We start from the raw sequence: 20,156 nt of genomic DNA, 5'->3' as shown, positions 1-20,156 counted from the left end.
TTCCCTCCAAAGAGGTTCTGTACCATACATTTAATAATGGAACCTCAAGATTCGACTAGGTAATGGTAGTCCTAACTAGACATCCTATCATTAGAGCCTGGGGTTGGCAAACCATGTACCTGTGTAATACTTTATATAGCCCTTGAGCTAAGAATGATTTTATACATTTTTAAAAGGAGGTTAAAAAAATATGCAACAGACCTGATATTTTAGGGCTGCAAAGACTGAAATATTTACCATGAGGCCTTTGCAGGAAAAGTTTGCCAACTCTTGCTTTAGAGCGAAAATAATATTACAGATGTGGCTATCTTTATTGGTATGACAAAGGGGTTTTCAGCATATAATAAGATCTAAGCAAAAAATACCCTTCATTTTCACCTTTGTGCTATGCATATTAATACAGCTTTCCTTGCAAGCATCTTAATATGGTTATTCATATTATTTCCCATAACCCCTTAAAAATATCCTAACGGAATACATAGTCTTCCTCTTATAGCCTCCATCTCAGTTAATAGCATCACTTTCCCACTTCTCTGCTGCCTCGCTCCTGTGTTCAAGCTAGAAACACTGGGATCATCCTGTGCACTACCATTTCCCTTACCCTCCATATCTAATTTTAAGACCTCTGTAAATTATTTTCTATTTCCTCTGCCACTACCCTCATTCAGATCCTCTTTAAAGTAAATAGGTTCTCTTGGGTGTCATCTTAGCCCTTCACTAGTCATGCTATGTGAGGGATAACACATCAACAAACTAGACAGTCATTTGAGGGACACTATGTGCTGGGTATTTGTTCTGTGTAAAATACTTTGAATTCCATGATGGACTTAATATAAATTATAACATTTTGTTATATTCTTTTATAACTAGGTTATAAAAACCAGGCTGGCTGTAGGCAAAACTGGACAATATTATGGAATATTTGATTGTGCCAAGAAGATTTTGAAACATGAAGGCGTGGGAGCTTTTTACAAAGGTTATATTCCCAATTTATTAGGCATCGTACCTTATGCAGGTATAGATCTTGCTGTGTATGAGGTGAGTTTGCAGCCATGTTTTACATCTGAAAATGTAGTTAATATAGTTCCTATTGTTAGAATTTGACTTCATATAAAGAAGCACATATATACCAGGAAATAGTTTGTGACCAGAAGCAGATTCAGGGCTGTGTTATTTAATCATTTTTTTTTCAAGTACCTTGAATATAAGATCCCAGCCTGTGGTCACCTTTGTATCAGATTTCCCTGGGAATTATTTTTTTTTTAATTTTTAATGTTTATTTATTTATTTTGAAAGAGACTGCATGAGCAGGGGAGGGGCATAGAGAGAGAGGGAAAGAGAGAATCCCATGCATGCTCTGCACTGATAGTGCAGACTTGGGCTTGAACTCACAAACCTGTGAGATCATGACCTGAACTGAAATCAAGAGTTGGAAGCTTAGTAACTGACTGAGCCGCCCAGGTGCCTCTCCCTGCAACTTATTTTTATTAATGAAGCGAGCAAACTCACATTCAAGTATAGTTATTCAGCTGAGAAGATGGTATTAAGGATTTTTTTTTGAGGGGAGACAAAATAAGCAAGAAGGGCGCATTTTCTTTATTTGTTAAAATCTGACATTGATAAAGCTGAGAGACTGATGTATATGGCACAGATTCATCCCTGGTACTGAAAAGACAACTTAGACTACAAATCTTGGGTCAACTCTGCCATTGAACCGTTTAATAATTTATGAATCTGACAAACAGTTTCAGTTTTTGCCTTTGAAAACCTGAAGTTCTGGTCGGGGAGATAGGCAGACTACTAAAGCATAGTGTGGTTAGCTGTGCTGTGATAGAAGTAAGCCTGGGCGCATTTGGAAGGGACCCCACCTATAGCTGAGAGGAAGGGTGGCATGTGTAATGAAAGTTTTCTTAGAGGACTTTACCTTTTTTTCTAAACAAATTTATTAGGATATAATTTACATGCCATACATTTCATTCATATAAAGTGTACAGTTAATTTAAAATTGTGGTAAAATGTATGTAACATAAAATTGTCATTTTTAACCATCCTTAAGGGTATAATTCAGGGATATTAATTACATTCACAGTACTGTGTTCCATTCCCACTATTTCCAGTGTTTTTTTCATAATCCCAAACATAAACTCTGTATCTGTTATGAAATAACTCCCCACTCTCCCCTCCTCCCAGCCCCGGGTCACCTCTAATCTACTTTCTGTCTATATGAATTTGCCTATTCTAGTTATTTCATACAAGTAGAATCATGTATTCTACAAGGGAATCATGTCCCTTTTTGTCTGGCTTATTTCATTTAGTATAATGTTTTCAGGGTTCATCCATGTTGTAGCGTATCAGAACTTCACTCCTATTGGCTGAATAAGATTCCATTGTATGTATATACCACATCTTGCTTATTGTTCATCTGTTGGTGGATACTTGGCTCATTTCTGTTTTTTGGCTATTATGAATAATGCTACAGTGAACATTGGGGTACAGGTATCTTGTCAAGTCTCTGCTTTCAATTCCTTTGGGTATATACTGAGGCATAGAATTGCTGGGTCCTATGGTAATTCTATGTTAAGCTTTTTGAGGAACTGTCAAACTGGTTTCCATGGTTATACCCTATTTCATTCCTACCAACAGTATACAAGAACTCTAATTTTTCTACATCCTTGCTAACACTTGATAGCTTCTGTTTATTTTATTTAATTTTTTTTAACATTTATATTTATTTTTGTGATAGAGATAGAGCATGAGCGGGGGAGGGGGAGTGAGAGGGAGACACAGAATCTGAAGTAGGGTCCAGGGTCTGAGCTGTCAGCACAGAGCCCAATGTGGGGCTCAAACTTGTCAACTGCAAGATCATGACCTGAGCTGAAGTCAGATGCTCAACCGACTGACCCACCCAGGTGCCCCTGTTTGTTTTTTTTAAATAGTGGCCATCCTAACAGAGATGAGGCAGTGTCTTATTATGCCTTTGACTTTCATTTCTCAGATGATAAGCGATGTTGAAGATCTTTTCATACATTTACTGTCCATTTATATATATTTTTGGAGAAATGTCTATCCAAATTTTTGCCAGTTTTGTTGAAGTATAGTTGATACACAATGTTATGCTAATTGTAGGTGTACAACATGGTGATTTGACAACTCTGTGTGTTATGTTCACCAGTAGTGTCACCTGTCATCTGTCACCATACAACACTATTATAATACCATTAGCTATATTGCCTATGCTGTACCTTTCATCCTTGTGACTTATTTATTCCATACTGTGCTTCCCACTCCTCTTCATCCATTTTGCCCATCCCCCAATCCTCCACCCTTTTACAACTATCAGTTTGTTCTCTGTATTTGAGAGTCTGTTTCTGCGCACCTGGGTGGCTCAGTCAGTTGAACTGCCAACTCTTGATTTTGGCTCAGGTCATGATTTCACAGTTTGTGGGATCAAGCCCTGTGTCAGGCTGTAAGCTGACAGCGTGGAGCCTGCTTGGGATTCTCTGATTCTCTCTCTCCTCTCTCTCTCTTTGCTCCTTCCTGCTCGTGCACTCTTTCTCTCTCTCAAAATAAATAAATAAACATTAAAAAGTCTGTATCTGCCTTTTTTTGTTGTTTTTTTTTCATTTGTTTTGCTTTTTAAATTTTTTTTTTTTTTCGTTTATTTATTTTTGGGACAGAGAGAGACAGAGCATGAACGGGGGAGGGGCAGAGAGAGAGGGAGACACAGAATCGGAAACAGGCTCCAGGCTCTGAGCCATTAGCCCAGAGCCCGACGCGGGGCTCGAACTCACGGACCGTGAGATCGTGACCTGGTTGAAGTCGGACGCTTAACCGACTGCGCCACCCAGGCGCCCCTTGTTTTGCTTTTTAGATTCTACATATAAATGAAATCATGTGGTAAGGGTCTTTCTCTGTATGACTTATTTCCCTTAATACCCTCATAATACTCTCTAGGTCCATTCATGTTGTTGCAAATGGCAAGATCTTATTATTTTTTATGGCTGAGTAATATTCCATTGTATGTGTGTGTGTGTGTATGTATGAATGTATATATATGTGTATATGCACATGCACATGAACACACACACAGCATATCTGTTCTAGTCATTTATCTGTCCATGGACACTTAGGTTGCTTCCATATCTTAGCTATTATAGATAATGCTGCAGTAAACATACGGGTACATATATCTTTTTGAATTAGTCTTTTCATTTTCCTTGGGTAAATACCCAGTAGTGGTATTGCTGGATGATATGGTTGTTCCACTTTTATTTTTTCAAGAAACCTCTGTACTGTTTTCCACAGTGGCCATACCAATTGGCATTCCTACTAATGGTGCATGAAGTTTCCTTTTGCTCCACATCCTCACCAACACTTGTTATTTCTTGTCTTTTTTATTCCATTCTGACAGGTATAAAGTGATATCTCATTATGGTTTTGATTTGTTTATTTCCCTGATGATTAGTGATGTTGAGCATCTTTTCATATATCTGTTGCCTTTACCCATTTTTAATTTTTTTAATTGTTGTTGTGGAGTTATAGGAGTTCTTTATATATTTTGGGTGTTAATCCTTATCAGTTGTGTGGTTTGCAAATATATTCTCCCATTCCGTAGATTGCCTTTTCACCTGCTGATTGTTTCCTTTGCTGCAGAGAAGATTTTAAATTGGTGAAATTCATTTATCTATTTTTGCTTTTGTTGCCCGTGCTTTTGATATCATGTCCAAGAAATCATTGCTGAATTCAGTATCCTGAAACATTTAACCTGTGTTTTCTCCTAGAAGTTTTATAGTATTAGGTCTTATGTTTGGGTCTTTAATCCATTTTGAGTTAACTTTTGTACATGGTGTAAGGTAAAGGTCCAACTTCATTTTTTACATGTGGATATTCAGTTTTTCCCACACCATTTGTTAAAGAGACTGTTCTTTCTCCAGTGTGTAGTCTTGGCATCCTTGTTGATGATCATTTGGCCATATATTCAACAATTTATTTCTGGGCTCTCTGTTTTTGTTCCATTGATCTATATATCTGTCTTTACGGCAGTACCACACCATCTGACTACTGTTGCTTTGTAGTATTTATTCAAATAAGGGAGTATGAGGCCTCCAAGTTTATTCTTTTTTTCTAAGGTTATTTTGGCCGTTGGGGTCTCTCGAGATTCCATATGAATTTTAGGGTAGTTTTCTCTTTTTCTTCAAAAAATATCTTTGGGATTTGAGTAGGGATTGCATTGAATCCTTAGATTGCTTTAAGTAGTGTATTACTATGCTTGTGCTACCATAAAAATAATTTTCCCACGTATGTGCATAGATTCTTATACTTAAAATATTGTATATTTAAAAAGTAGGTTAGCATATGTGTTTTATACAGTTACTCTCAATCATCACCTTCTAATGGAATTACAAGGATATAGGATGACAGGGAAAAAGGCATGGCCGGGGGATCAGTACACTTGATTCTGCACTCTTGTTAAAAAGTAACTCCACTGAGACTCATTTTCCTCATTCTAAAATTGGAAGAATAGCTCCACATCAGGGAAAGGACTAAATGAAATAACATGTATGTAAAGTACACAATTAGATGCAGTTAGTAGAATTACATTGTTTTTATTAATACCATTGGAAATGTGCTTGAGGTCCTACATTTGGAGTGCTGTTGATCTTAACATTTGTTCAGAAGAAAAGGAGCAACCTGTGCAAAGCTCATGTGTTCTGAATCCCCAGTGGCTACCACACCTGTGTGCGGAGCTGCTGCCTCTTCCAGTGACTGCCGCTGATGGGAATGTGTTACCTGATCTCACAGATGTGCGGCCTGTCTCTCATAAGGATGAGGGTGTCTGTGAAAATGTTCATGTTGAGCGAAAGCAGTTGTAATGTTAGTTGTTCACTGTTTTTCTTCTCTTCTGTTTCTCTGGCAGCTCTTGAAGTCCTACTGGCTGGATAATTATGCCAAAGACTCTGTAAACCCTGGAGTCATCGTGTTGCTGGGATGTGGCATCGTATCTAGTACTTGTGGTCAGTTGGCCAGCTACCCCTTGGCTTTGGTGAAAACACGCATGCAGGCCCAAGGTGAGATTTTTTTTAATGTTTTTATTTATTTATTTTGAGAGAGTGCATGCATGCATGCGTACGTGTGCATGAGTAGGGAAAGGACAGAGGGAGAGGAAGAGAGAGAATCCCAAGCAGACTTCACGCTCAGCACAGAGCCCGATGTGGGGCTCAATCCCACTGCCGTGAGATCGTGACCTGAGCTGAAATCAACAGTCAGACGCTTAACTGACTGAGCCACCCAGGTGCCCCTCAAGGTGAGTTTTTGATGGATGAATGATGCTGATAAAAGTACTCTATCAGCAACATGCTTTTGGAGCTTCAGGTTCTTCTGAGGTAGCAGAATATGCTTTTCAGATAGTATTTCACAAGCTTTATTTATTTATTTTTTTCATTACTGCCTCCCTAGGGAACCCTTTCATAAATTATTTTCCTAATCACTCCCTCTTCATGAAATTTTAATATCACAAATACACTGCACATGTACTCTGTGTATATCTGCATTTTATGGGTAAACAGTGAGATTTGGTTTTGCCCATATTGAGAATGCATGTTTTAAGAGTATATAAGCTTAAGTATCTAGATGGATTTGGGTTCAGACCTCTTTGGATTTTCCTTTACTCATCTGTAAATGGGAATGAGAACTGTGCATTGTTGTGAGAATTGGCAACAATATATGTAAAGCACCTGGCCTTTGGCAAATTGTTGGTAAATGGTGGCTGGAATTGTTTGCTCTTATTGGACCCTACAACTTTTGAACTGTGGGATCCCTCCTCATTGTGACCCTGTCCTCTCCCTTGGCTTTGATTATACTGTGTCCCCTGGCTTTTCTACCATCTTATTGATTATTCTCTATTCTTAAAAGATTTGCTGGCTTTTATTGCTATTTAAAGTATGTAGCCTGTGCCTTTCTTTCCTTTTTTTGCTCTTTGCTGGCCAGTCTCACTCACCTACTATCATTTCTTTAAACAGTACCTCCTGGGTATCTAAAGCTCTATTCCCAGTCTCTCCTCCAAGTACCAACCACCCCACTGCCCCCAACCAAGTGGTCACTCGTTAAGTAACCAATACTTTCAGAGCCATTGTCAGGTGCTGGACACTCTGCCAGATGCTAGGGTTAGAGCAGTCCACAAGTCAGATGTGGTCCCTGCCATTGTGGAGTGGAAAAGACACACATGCGGCAAGTAAACAAACTTGTTAAATCACCTCCCCTTTGTCAGGGGAGTACAGAGCAAGGGGCTCTAACCTTACTTGGGAGCCAGAGGACATTGTCATTTAAGTTCAACCTGGAAAGACAGGTGGAAGTTAGCTGGTCAAAGGTGGGGTGAGGTGGAAAAGAAAGAGCCTTACAGCCTGAGGAAAAGCATATGTGAAGGCAGTGAGGCAGGAGAAATGGGGTCCATTTGAGGAGCTGAAAGAAAATCATATGCCTGGAGAGAAAAATGGAAAGTAGTAACTAAATATTTCATTTGTATTCTCTCATTTAACCATCACAACCGTCTTTGGGATTGATACTAGTATTATCTGTATTTTACAGGTGAATAACTGGGGCAAAAAGAGATAAAGTAACTTCCATAAGGTTATACATTGGTATATAGTGGAGCTAGACTTCAAACCCAGCCAGTCTGATTGAAACCTTCATCTGGCAAGTCCCCCTCTCCCATCTGCCAACTCCAATCCAGTCCTCTCGTGGCTGATAGACCTATGTTTCTTTTTTTAAAGATTTTATTTTTAAGTAATCGCTACACTCAAAACGGGGCTCAGACTCAAACCCCAGACTCAGGAGTCACACGCTCCTCCAACTGAGCTGGCCAGGCACCCAGATCTGTTGTTTTTAAAGTCAAGGTCTGTTCACTTGATTCCTGTTCAGAAATCTTTGTGACTCTTCAGTGTCCTCAGAATAAATTCCCAAGTTCTTAGTGGGAATTTCAAAGCCTTTAGTAATCTGGCCCCACTTTATTTTTTCTCCTCCTCTCCATTTCCCCACCCCTGCCTCACTCACTTCCAGCGCTGGATACCCTCTGTGTAATAACCACATCAGCAGTCCCCATGTAGTGCCCCCATGTGCCCTCACTTTTCTTTGTGGTGTCAGCAGCATGGGCTTTCTCTTCCTCCCTTTCTTGACTCTTGAGGCCATTTTCAAGGCCCAGGAACCCTACATTTTCTTAAGCTCCTCAAAGTGTTCCCATGCTCCCCTTAATTCCAAGGATTGATCTACTCTCTTTTCAGTGCTTGGTTAATGAGGAGGGCTGGCCATGGCAGTGTGGGGTGGTAGAAAGTGTGTGAACTTTGGAGTCAGAAAGACTATCTACTCTTAGCTCCCTGCCACTTGCTGGCTAAGTATATTAGGCCAAGTTTCTCCATCTTCCTAAACCTCCAATTCCTCATTTATAAAATAGGTATGATACTTACCTTGCAGGATTGGTATATAAAGTGATAAAGCCATTGTCTAACCCATAGCAATTACTGAACTAATAACTGTTGTTACCATTGTTACCGTAATTACGGAACTCACTATGAGGTGCCATGCAAGGAGATTTATATATAAAGGGATACTTTATATATTCTAGAATATCATTCAGAGTCACAAATACAACATATTTGAATACTAAATTAGCCTTCTTTCTTTCTTTCTCCCTTTCTTTCTTTCTTTCTTTCTTTCTTTCTTTCTTTCTTCTTTCTTCTTTTCTTCTTTTCCTAGCCATGTTAGAAGGAACCAAACAAATGAACATGGTTGGCCTCTTTCGACGAATAATTTCCAAAGAAGGAATACCAGGACTTTACAGAGGCATCACCCCAAACTTCATGAAGGTGCTCCCTGCTGTGGGCATCAGTTATGTGGTTTATGAAAATATGAAGCAAACTTTAAGAGTAACCCAGAAATGACATGTTGAAATTTTTGCTTTAGGGTGATTATTGAAATTTTCATCAGTCCTCTGGAGTGACTTTTACCACCTAGAATTACAGGTCTATGGCAAAAGAAACCATATATTTGTCACAAAAAGGAAGAGCATATCAATGATTACTTCAAATATTTGGGCTCAATTTTATATATACAGAAATGTTAAAAATCATAGTTTTGATAAGCTCATACAATTTTGAAAAGGCCACAAAATTGTATTTTATCTTTTCATATTAGTGCCTTTCGACAAAGCTATGCCCTGAGTCCTAAATCTGAAAAATGTATGCTTGAATTAAATTTGTTTTGTGTGGTAATTATAAATCACTAATCTTTATTTTGGTTGGTTCAAGTTTATGCCAGTTCCTTAATACTTAAATGTCTTTTTCTAAAAAACAAAATGATCAGAAAACCTTGAAATTTAAGTTGTTTAATGTATTTTGAATGTCTTTGTAGACTTCTTAAAATTTCCTTGTAGAACCATTAATAGAAAATCATTGCATGAAAACATACCTTACAGCAGCCAAGTAAGTATAGGGCTTATATCACTGTGTTTCTTTAAGCTGAATGAGAATGAACTGAAGTGGCAGAATTCCAGGGCATGCAAATAACTCTAGTCCATTTACATTTTTTGTATAAGGAGAAATGATGAAACAGTATTTACTTCAATGTGCCCCTTTCCCTTTTCCTTGCACTGTTATTTGGTTCCTGGAGTGACACACTGATTGCCAGTATATTGCTGTTAAATTATCAATGCAAGGCAACTTATTTGAAAGATTCTATTTATTCTGTCATTGCTTTGAAAAGCACCAGGAAACAAAACCTTTTACCTATATCAGCATCTGCAGAACAGCTGTCTTATCTTTGTCCTCCTTTGTTTCCTACTTGAATCAGATTCTCTTTTAATCAGGAAGGCTTCTAAGGAGTATTCTTGGTAATCGAACATTTCTTAATTATGTCAAGTAGGTTGATCATGGGTGAATGACATCTTCATTTCCCCATCAGTGTTGAATTTGTCTGAACCTGCAATTCTCAACTTGGGCAGTGCAAACCTGGGAGAATAGTGCATTTTAATAGTAGTGTATATTAATATTATATGTTAGGTACCTGTGTTTAAATGAAAGGCTCAATTTATAAACATATACATTCATATTCTCCCTTGTGCCAAGTTTTAGGAACACATTATGATGTAGAAAATTTGTAAGATTGACGGCATATTTTTATTTTACTAAAGGCATTTTTGTAGGCAATCATCTTTTTTTACTTGTGTGATTAAGACTTAGACAAATATTTATTAGTTGAAGTTATTCTGTAGCTTTTTAATGTAGTTTGATTTCTAGAGATTTCGGTTATCAATTGCCAACATTTTTTTGTGAAAATCTAGTGACATAATAGGCATTTATTTGAACCTACCTCTTATATTTTTTGAACAAAAGAGAAATGTTGGAGCTGTGTTTGTGAAACATATTCTAAAATATAGCTTTTAATACATTAGTTATGCCTGATAAATGTCTTGGTATTTTTATAATACCCATGATAAGCATGGAACTCTATCTTCAGGGTTGTTTGTACTTTGGAGTAATTCGTAAATGACAATATTAAGGTACATGATTAGCTTTTTCTTTTTTTACTCATAAGAATTATGGGATGAATAACTAAAATTTTAAGCTACTGAAAAATAGTTATTGTTCATTATGAATTTAAATTGTTTGCTATTTAACATTGTAAGGTATGAATGTGGTTTATCTGTACATCATGTATCTTTTGAAAAAATGATCTTGTGTCTTTTGAAAAGAGCCCAGAGTTGAAGATGTTTATTTCTGGTATTATTGCATATGTACTTTGCATTTCTATTAAAAAATATATATGTTTGTTTTAAAAATGATTTGTTTCCTCATTTTTAAAAAATAGGCAAAAAAGAAAAAAAAAATGGCTGTGTTACACAGCTTCTATCACTGGCAGAAGTTTGACTGATACTTTTCACATCTAACTCCATATAGTCTGCAAATATTTTCCTGAACAGCCACAGCAATTGTTGTTAATATCATACATTTTGGTATAAGATGTTTTTCATGATGTCCAAATCCCACATTTATTAGTTAGGGTTACACCCCTGGGGGTTCATGGTGTCAAGGAGAATTCAAAATCATGGGATGACTTTTTTTTTTTTTTTTTTTTTGTGAGAGAGACAGAGGGAGAGAGCAGGGTAAGGGCAGAGAGAGAAGGAGAGGGAGAATCCCAAGCAGGCTCTGCACTGTCAGCACAGAGCCAGATGCAGGGGCTCAAACTTGTAGGAACTCGATCTCATGAAACATGAGATCATGACCTGAGCCAAATCAAGAGTCAGACGCTCAACTGACTAAGCTACCCAGGTGCCCCCAAAATCATAGGACTTCTTGACACATCTTGGTGGAGTATCAGTTTGTCTTCAAGCTGTGGGAAGCAAAGCTAAGTAAGTTTAGTGGTGATTAAAACACTTTTTTACAGTGCAGATTACAATTAAATACAAAATTTGATTTTAAAAAATAAAATAATAAAACATAAGACTGCAAAGACATTTCTGTGCTCCAACTCAGATGCCACTCAGACTCCAAGAATAAACATATGAACCCTCCTCTGTTTTCAGGAACCCTTGGTTAGAAAAATGCTGCTGCATTTACTTCTCAACCTTGTATCCACATCAAGAGAAGCTTCATGTAAACAGGGATCATATTTTATGCTATTTTATACTTTGAGCTTTATATCAGGACACATGTATAAAAGTATGTCCTGGTTTACTTCTCTCCAGATAGGAATTTTACTTGCCCTTTTGTTCTTATGGAATTTTCTTTTCTCTTCTTTTCTTTTCTTTTCTCTTTTTTCTTTCTTTCTTTCTTTCTTTCTTTCTTTCTTTCTTTCTTTCTTTCTTTCTTTCTTTTTCTTTCTTTCTTTTTCTTTCTTTCTTTCTTTCTTTCTTTCTTTCTTTCTTTCTTTCTTTCTTTCTTTCTTTCTTTCTCTTTCTTTCTTTCTTTCTTTCTTTCTTTTTCTTTCTTTCTTTCTTTTTCTTTCTTTCTTTCTTTCTTTCTTTCTTTCTTTCTTTCTTTCTTTCTTTCTTTCTTTCTTTCTTTCTTTTTCTTTCTTTCTTTCTTTCTTTCTTTCTTTCTTTCTTTCTTTCTTTCTTTCTTTCTTTCTTTCTTTCGATGTGCACCACAGGAGTATTGATATTTGTGGGGAGGAGCAAGCAGCAACCCTCCTCTCCTGCTTTGCTGTGTTCCCTTGTTGGGATTAGCATGGGGTGGACTGAACTCCTTTAGACTGCTCTCTGGGAGAGCATGCCCTGCCACGTTCTCCCTCCAGTGCAGCCCAGAGCTGTGCTGAAGTCCAAGCTGCCCCAGCCTGGACCCACCGCTGCCCTCTGGCCACAGTGCGATTGAAGATGCCTATTCACAGCCCTCTGGCTGGTGGGAAAGTTGTTTTTCTTCTGTGTGTGTGTGTGTGTGTGTGTGTGTTGTTTTTGTTTTTGTTTTTTTTTTTTTTACCAGATGTGCATGTTCCCTGGTTGTCACTGGGTCCCATGGCCATGAACTCAGATGCTCAGCCACAGCCACTACAGCATGGTTTTCTGTGAAAGAAGGACCTCAAGCCTGGGCCACTTGGGCATCTTATTCCATAAGAACTTATGTGTCATTTTTAATTTCAGTATTTATTAAACACTACTTTGTGCCAGTCACTTTCAGCGGCTGAGGACACAGCATTGAACAGAAGACACAGCACCTTTCCTCATGGAGATCACCTGGAAGGAAGAGACAGACAAGAAATTCACAGAGTAAAATAAGTAATATGTCTGATGGTGTAAGCACAGAAGGCAGTGCTGGGGTTGGGGCCGTAATTTGAGATAGAGAAGGCCTGGCCCAGAAGGTGCTTTTTGAGTAGGGACACAAAGGAGGTCTGGGAATGGGTCATACCAATATCGGGGGAGGGCATTCCAAGCAGAGGGAATGCAGATACAGGCCGCAGGTGCAGTGGAGCCGAGTGAGCAAGGGGGAGGGGAGGGTGTAAGCCATGCAGCCAAGGGGCTACCGTGGGAGGCATATCAACAGTGCGTTTGTCTAGTTCTCAGTCTCTAGGACACCAGGACAAGATTCAAATGTCTCCCCTCTGGGGGTGGGACTTTCATTATTGGAACCTTGTTGGAAAATGCCAGCCATTTCTGGTAATCTTCATGTCCATCTGTACAGTTGTCCCTAAAGTAGTCCAACACATGGACCTCTTCCCAGGCAGCATGTCTATTGGCTGCTGTATGCCTGTCCCTCTCCAGAGAGAATTTTAATTTTTAAAAAATGTTTATTTTTGAGAGAGAAAGAGAGAGAGCGCGAGTGGGGGAGGGGCAGAGAGAGAGGGGGGACGGGGGACAGAGGATCCGAAGTGGGCTCTGAGCTGTCAGCACACAGCTGGATGCGGGGCTTGAACTCATGAACCATGAGGTCATGACCTGAGCCAAAATCGGTCGCTCAACTGGCTGAGCCACCCAGGTGCCCTGAGAAATTTAATTTTTTAAAAAATAAATTAGAGATCCTAAAAATTTTCTAGATATTTCCCGGAGAATTACAGAGAACTTCAATTTCAGCAAACTAGCAAGGCTATAGCTCTTTTCATGTTCTTCTCTGACCACCTTGTATCTGCCCAGGATTTGTTTATCATTTATACAAGTTGTTCAATATTGGAAACAATCCTTTTATTTATTTTTTGTTAGTTGATATTGTCCTGCTTTGAATTCACTTCCACAAAATCAAGATAATAGTAACAAAAAAGTGATTTGTGTTTTGTTACTCCTGGAAAAGGTGCTGGTCTTGCCAGGGATTTTAAAACATTATAAAGTACTCTTTCAAAAACTTAAACTTACCACCACCCTCAGCATTCGCTCATCAGTCATGTTTTCCAAGAGTTTATACTTGTCTCTATATATACCAGTTGTACAACACAGTCAAGACCATGGGCTCAAGATGAATTAGCCCAAATCCAAGCACCTATAATCAGTCTGGGCTGTAGGTATGCATCAGTCAGCCCCCACAGGAGGTCCTCACATGAATCTTTTTTTTTTTTTAATTTTTACTTTTAGAAAGAGTGTGTAAGTGGGAGAGAGGGGCAGAAGGAGAGAGAGAGAATCCTAAGCAGCCTCCACACTCAGTGTGAAGCCAAAATCAAGAGTCAGACACTCAATTGACTAAGTCACCCAGGTACCCCTCCCTATAAGAATCTTACTGCACCAACTGGCTTGTGCAAAAAATATGGTATTTCCTAATTTCTTTATATCAGCTTAAATCCATTTGAAATCTCTGATACCACTCAGTGTTGTGCCAGCGACCCGGGGTCTTAGCCTCACTGGACGCAGGTCATGATCCAGCATCCGTGCCATGCTTGGCAAGGGCGTAGCTGGGAACCTGTGGGGCATCTGTACCTGGGGTCTGGCCTTTCCATTCTGAAGGGGTGAGGTGTCCAATATAAATCTCTTTTAACCCTAGGACCTTCAACCTTTGTCTCCTTCCCAGACTCTGGGTTTGCCTCTTTATCTCTTTGCTCTTAAAAGTATTCCTCTCCTCTTCCCCCTGGGACCCCTGGCATCCTCTCTCCAGGTTAACTTAGATGTTTGCAAAAGACAGAACAGACCTTGATCAAAGTGACTTCTATTTTCCACTTTTAAAAATCACTCAGAGAAGGAAATACTAAAGGCTTGGCTCCTTGTCTGAAGTGAATTGAAAGGGAACATATAGGGGAATAAACACAAATTAGTATTTCATTAAGTTATCCTGCTATAGGCTCTCAAATTCCTCCTGCTCCTTGGCAGTCTCTCTCAGGGGTAAGTCTTACTGTGCCATGGAGCAGGGGGCTCTCTCTATGCAGGGAAACACCACATTGTTCCACTTACTGAATCTCTGAATCTCCAAAACTTTATTAGTACATGGCAAAGTAGCTTTATAGCTAGACAGCTCAATAAACAGTGTCTAAAAGGAAAAGTCAGCAATATCATTGAGAGTCGACACTTTTCAAAGGCGTGGGAGGAGAAAGGAAATAGAGGGAAAAATTAGTTGTAATATGGAAAAGAGTAACTTGGAGTCTAGAACTGTTTCTGAATCTTTTGTTTTGGATGATATAGGGAATACATAAATGATACAGTGCAAGTGTAGGTAGTATTAATAAGTTCAGGTGCTTGAGACTTTTTATGGTAGAGGAATCTGGAAGAAACCTAAAGGTGAGGAAGAATTTTTAACTTTCTTTCATGTTTATTTTTGAGAGAGAGAGACAGAGCATGAGTGGTGAAGGGGCAGAGAGAGAGGGAGACAGAGAATCCTAAGCAGGCTCTGTGCTCTCAGCACAAAGCCCGATGTGGGGCACGAACCCACAAACTCATGAACCAAGAGATGATGACCTGAGCTGAAGTGGGACCTTCAAGCAACTGAGCCACCACCCAGGCACCCCAAGGAAGAATTTTTGAAGTCTATCCACTTGTGATCTTTGTTCTTCTGATTTTGTTTCCTTCCCACTTTGTTATTTGCTAAGATGTTCCTCCTGGTGAGATACGAAAAAATTTTCCATAAGGTAATAAAACTATGTTAAGGAGAGGAAAGAGTCAGACAATAGAAGAATTTTGCTATAGTTTAAAAAAATTTTTTTAATGTTTTTATTTATTTTTGAAGGTGAGAGAGAGACAGAGCATGAGCAGGGGAGGAGCAGAGAGGGAAACAGAATCAGAAGCAGGCTCCAGGCTGTAAGCTGTCAGCACAGAGCCCAATGCAGGCAAACTGTGAGATCATGACCTGAGCTGAAGCTGGACGCTTAACCGACTGAGCCACCCAGGCGCCCCTGCTATAGTTTTAAATTTTTGCTTTTTTATGTGTGTTTTCTATGACTAGTAAAAATATATGACTATTATTTTAGGGAATTTTGACCAGAGATTATGGGAGACTTTCCTCTCTATGCCAAGCCTTGATAGTTCACTTATTATTTATATAAGGCATGAGCAAAAAGATTCAGAACATCAAGAGACATTCATTGGTCAAGAGGGTCATTCAGCAAAGTTCTTCCTATTTTTTTTTTCATGGTACTATTAACTGATAATCAGATGGTAATTTCTGGTGAGGTATTTCCATCCCCTTTTCAGATTCTGCACAGTGGAGGTCTCCTTGGTCAGGAGGGCTGGGCAGAGGGAGCATGGGAATTGGCCTCAGTGCAGCTCTGTGGACATGGCCTTAAGGTAAGCAGTGAACTGACATCCTGATTTATAACTGATAATTTCTCATGATGTTATTCAATTATAGATTTGCCTGTTTGGGGCACCAAGGACCATAAATATGGTTCTCTATTTTTTTTAAAAAAATTTTTTTTCAACGTTTATTTATTTTTGGGACAGAGAGAGACAGAGCATGAACGGGCGAGGGGCAGAGAGAGAGGGAGACACAGAATCGGAAACAGGCTCCAGGCTCTGAGCCATCAGCCCAGAGCCCGACGCGGGGCTCGAACTCACGGACCGCAAGATCGTGACCTGGCTGAAGTCGGACGCTTAACCGACTGCGCCACCCAGGCGCCCCAATGGTTCTCTATTTTAATACAGGCATTGCAAGTGTCAAGTATGCATAATTTCTGACAGAGAGAGAGGGAAAGGGAGAGAGGGAGGTGATTTATGACTTTTGCAGCTCATTTCATCTCTTCCCTTGTTGATCGTGTATAAATTATCTCTTTGGAAACAAATGCTTTGGGAACACTAATACAATCAAGCTCAACTATTCCTAGATGGATGGTTACATGATAAATGGCCAAAAGCCTCATCCCAAAGGTAGTATTTTCCAAGGGTTTCTTGCCATAGTCTACCCTTTGTTTTACTGACTGTGAACAGAGGAGTTACAAAACTCTGTAGATTCTATCATCCAATGCAAAGTGAAATAGGAAGGCTATTTTTTGCCTGTTGTAGCAATAGCACTGGACCAGTAAAATAATAACACCTGGCCCACAACCATAAGGCTTTGAAGGTGCTGGTCATGAGAACTTTCCCCATAGCAGCCTAGTGACCACCATTTAAAAAGCATGAACTGTTAAAACCCAATTTTTAATTTACTTTTCAACACCATAGTCTATATCACATTAGTTTTTCACATAGTCACAGATAAGACTGCTACATTTGAGTTGATCCAGCTTATGATGATATACAAATTGAGGTAGGGCCAAGTTTGTCTCAGTCTGTTGGGTCTAAAGTTTATACTCCTGATGCAGATAATTTTTTTAAAAAAAAAATTTAATGTTTATTTAGTTTTGAGAGAGAGAGAGAGAGAGAGAGAGAGAGAGAGAGAGTGTTTGCGGGAAGGGCAGAGAGAGAGAGAGGGAGACACAGAATCTGAAGCAGGTTCTAGGCTCTGAGCTGTCAGCACAGAGCCTGATGCATGGCTGGAACATACCAACCATGAGATCATGACCTGAGCCAGAGTTGGATGCTTAACCAACTGAGCCACCTAGGCGCCTCTCCAGGCACATAAATTTTAATCAAAACGCTATATGCTTCTTCTGAGAGGTGTCTTTTTTTCCCAGGCAATAGAATGGAGCATCTAATTGGAAGATGGGGATGTCTCGGCATCCTTGTGGACTGCAGCCCTCATAGGGACGCTGACAGCTGTGGTTGGGTAAACTGAATGCATATACGTAATTGCCAAGCTAGTGTTAGGATGCCCTGTCCAGGCTTCCTTCACCGTTCAGCATCACCCACTGCACCACATATTTCCGTTTAGAGGAAAGATCGGTATTTTTATTGAACCTCCAGTACTTCCAAAGTGAGCCAGTAATTATGTAAATCACGCCAATAACATGTAGAAGATATGCAAAGTGAGTCTCCCCTTACCTATCTGTGGTTTCGCTCTCAGCAGTTTCAGCTGCGCCGGCAGCGGTGGTCCGGAAGCAGCTGATCTTTTTTTCTGACGAATCGTAAGGTCAATAGTAGTCTAACTCGCTGAAGTCTCAATAACTGCATCATTCACTTCACTCTATCTCGTCGCGCAGGCATTTTATCCTCTCACATCATCACAGGAAGGGTGAGTACAGTACAATGAGTTCCTGTGATAAGAGAGACCGTGTTCACATAACTGTTGTTAGTGTATGTTATTATAATTGTCCTATTTTATTAGCTATTGTCGTTAATCTCTTACTGTGCCTAATTTATAAGTTAAACTTTATCACATGTTCCTATGTATAGATAGGGGAAAAAAAACCCAAAACAGTATATATAGGGTTCCGTACTATCCCGGCATTCACTGGAGGTCTTGCAACATATCCTCCTTGGGATAAAGGAGAACTACTATAATGCAGATTAACGAGGACATTATAAATTTAATATAATTGCTTGGAAGAACAAAAGTGAGCTAATATTGATAGGGATCACCTTAAGACATTGTAATATTTTTAAAAAGCTTATTTTGAGAGCGTGTGCGCGCGAGCACAAACACACATGCGCAAGTGAGGGAAGGGCAGAAAGAATCCCAAGCAGGAGCTTGGAGCCCACCGCAGGGCTCCAACTCACAAACTGTGAGATCGTGACCAGAGGAGTCAAAATCAAGAATTAGGTGCTTAACAGACTGAGCCATTCAGGTGCCTCTAGCCATTGTAACTTCTTAAGCAGATCTTAAACACAGTTGAGTCTTCGTAAGTAGTGTTTTTTACACAGCCCTAATTGGCATGTAATTGAAATACAATAAACTGCACGTATTTGAAGTGTATAATATGATGAGTTTAAACAAATCCCTATAAGCACAGTCAAGATGATGAACATACCATCAGCCTTCAGTTTCCTACTCCACCAGGAAACCACTGATCTTTCTTGCTATCACTATAGATTAACTTGGATTTTATAATTTGACGAAATGTCTGGCTTCTTTGACTCTGTTTCTTCTGTGTTTCAAGTACCAACAGTCCATTCCTTTCTCTTGCTGAGTAGTGTTCTGTTGTAGGGCTACTCTACAGTTTGTTTATGGACACTGAACTATTGATGAATGTTAGAATTTTTTCCAGCTATTTTTTCCAGCTATTACAAATAAAGCTGCTATGAACATTCATGTACAAGCTTTATGTGGACATATGTTTTTATTTCTTTTGGGTAAATACCTAGGAGTGGCATGGCTGGATCATATGGTAATACACATTTAACTTTTTAATAAATTGCCAGACTATTTCCCAAAGTGGTCGTATATTTATTATTTTATATTCCCATCACTGAGAGTCCTATTTACTTTACATTCTTGCCTTGTGGCCTGTCTTTTAACATTTGAACCATTCTAATATGAGAAGTGCCATCTCCTTGTGCTTTTAATTTATATTTCCCTAATGACTAATGATGATTTTTCATATGTGCTTTTTTTTTTTTTTTTTTGCCATTAGTTTTTTGCCACTGTGTTTATGGGTGTATACCTAAGTCAAAACTTAAAAAAAAAAAATTTCACTTTTCTGAAGTAGTTTTTCAGGTCTTTTGACCATTTGGGGGGAATTGTTTGCTTATTATTGAATAGTGAGAGGTTTTTTTTTTTTGATATATCCTGTGTAAAAGTCCTTTATAAGATATATAAGGTTGCAAGTATTTTCTCCTAGTCTGTGCTTGTCTTTTCATTTTCATAGCTGTGTCTTTGACGAACAGTTTTTAATTTTAATCCAGTTCAGTGTATCAATTTGCTCAGTTTTAAATTTTGATGAAATTTAATTAAGTTTTTCTTTGTGAATTATAGTATTATACCTAAGAAACCTTTGCTTAAACGAAGGTCACAAGAATTTTCTGCTGTATTTTCTTTGAGAAGCTGTGTAAAGACCTTACATATAGGTCTATGATATGTTTCAAGTTAATTTTTCTATATGGTACAAGGTGTGAATTGAAGCTCATGTTTTTGCATACATTTATTCAATTGTTCTTGGCTCATTTGTTGAAAGAACTATTTTTTCTTTACTGAATAGCCGTTGTACCTTTGTTGAAAATTATTTGTCCTTAGATATGCGCTTTTATTGTTGGACTCTGTTCTGTTGATCTGTTTGTGTATTTTAAGTCAGTGAGACACTGTCTTTATCACTGTGGCTTTGTAAGTCTTGAAATCAAGTACTATAAATCATCCAACTTTGTTCTTTTTTTTTCTTCTTTTTCAAGGTTGTTTTGGCTATTTTAGGTTCTTTGCATTTCTATATGAATTTTGGAATTAGTTTGTCAGTGTCTA

At 38.7% G+C, this 20,156-nt stretch overlaps 1 protein-coding gene across 2 annotated transcripts in view; it reads left to right on the top strand.

Annotated features, from left to right (window-relative positions):
* The window catches only part of LOC112869352 (mitochondrial adenyl nucleotide antiporter SLC25A24), a 60,506-nt gene extending 49,675 nt beyond the window's left edge, over positions 1-10,831 (top strand). For both annotated transcript variants that reach the window (XM_025932468.2, XM_086717725.1), the window contains exons 8-10: positions 871-1,038; positions 5,918-6,068; positions 8,749-10,831. In XM_025932468.2, coding sequence (XP_025788253.1) covers positions 871-1,038; positions 5,918-6,068; positions 8,749-8,933 — 504 coding nt within the window. In that variant the 3' untranslated portion in view covers positions 8,934-10,831. The remainder of the gene's footprint in view (positions 1-870; positions 1,039-5,917; positions 6,069-8,748) is intronic.
* Positions 10,832-20,156: the final 9,325 nt, after the last annotated feature.

This window comes from Puma concolor, chromosome C1 (genome assembly GCF_028749965.1).
Source record: "Puma concolor isolate L17-30 chromosome C1, mPumCon1.1.hap2, whole genome shotgun sequence".
In the NCBI taxonomy this organism is placed as follows: Eukaryota; Metazoa; Chordata; class Mammalia; order Carnivora; family Felidae; genus Puma; species Puma concolor.
The sequence above is the reverse complement of the archived record's forward strand: the minus strand, read 5'-3'. Positions and strand labels throughout refer to the sequence as shown.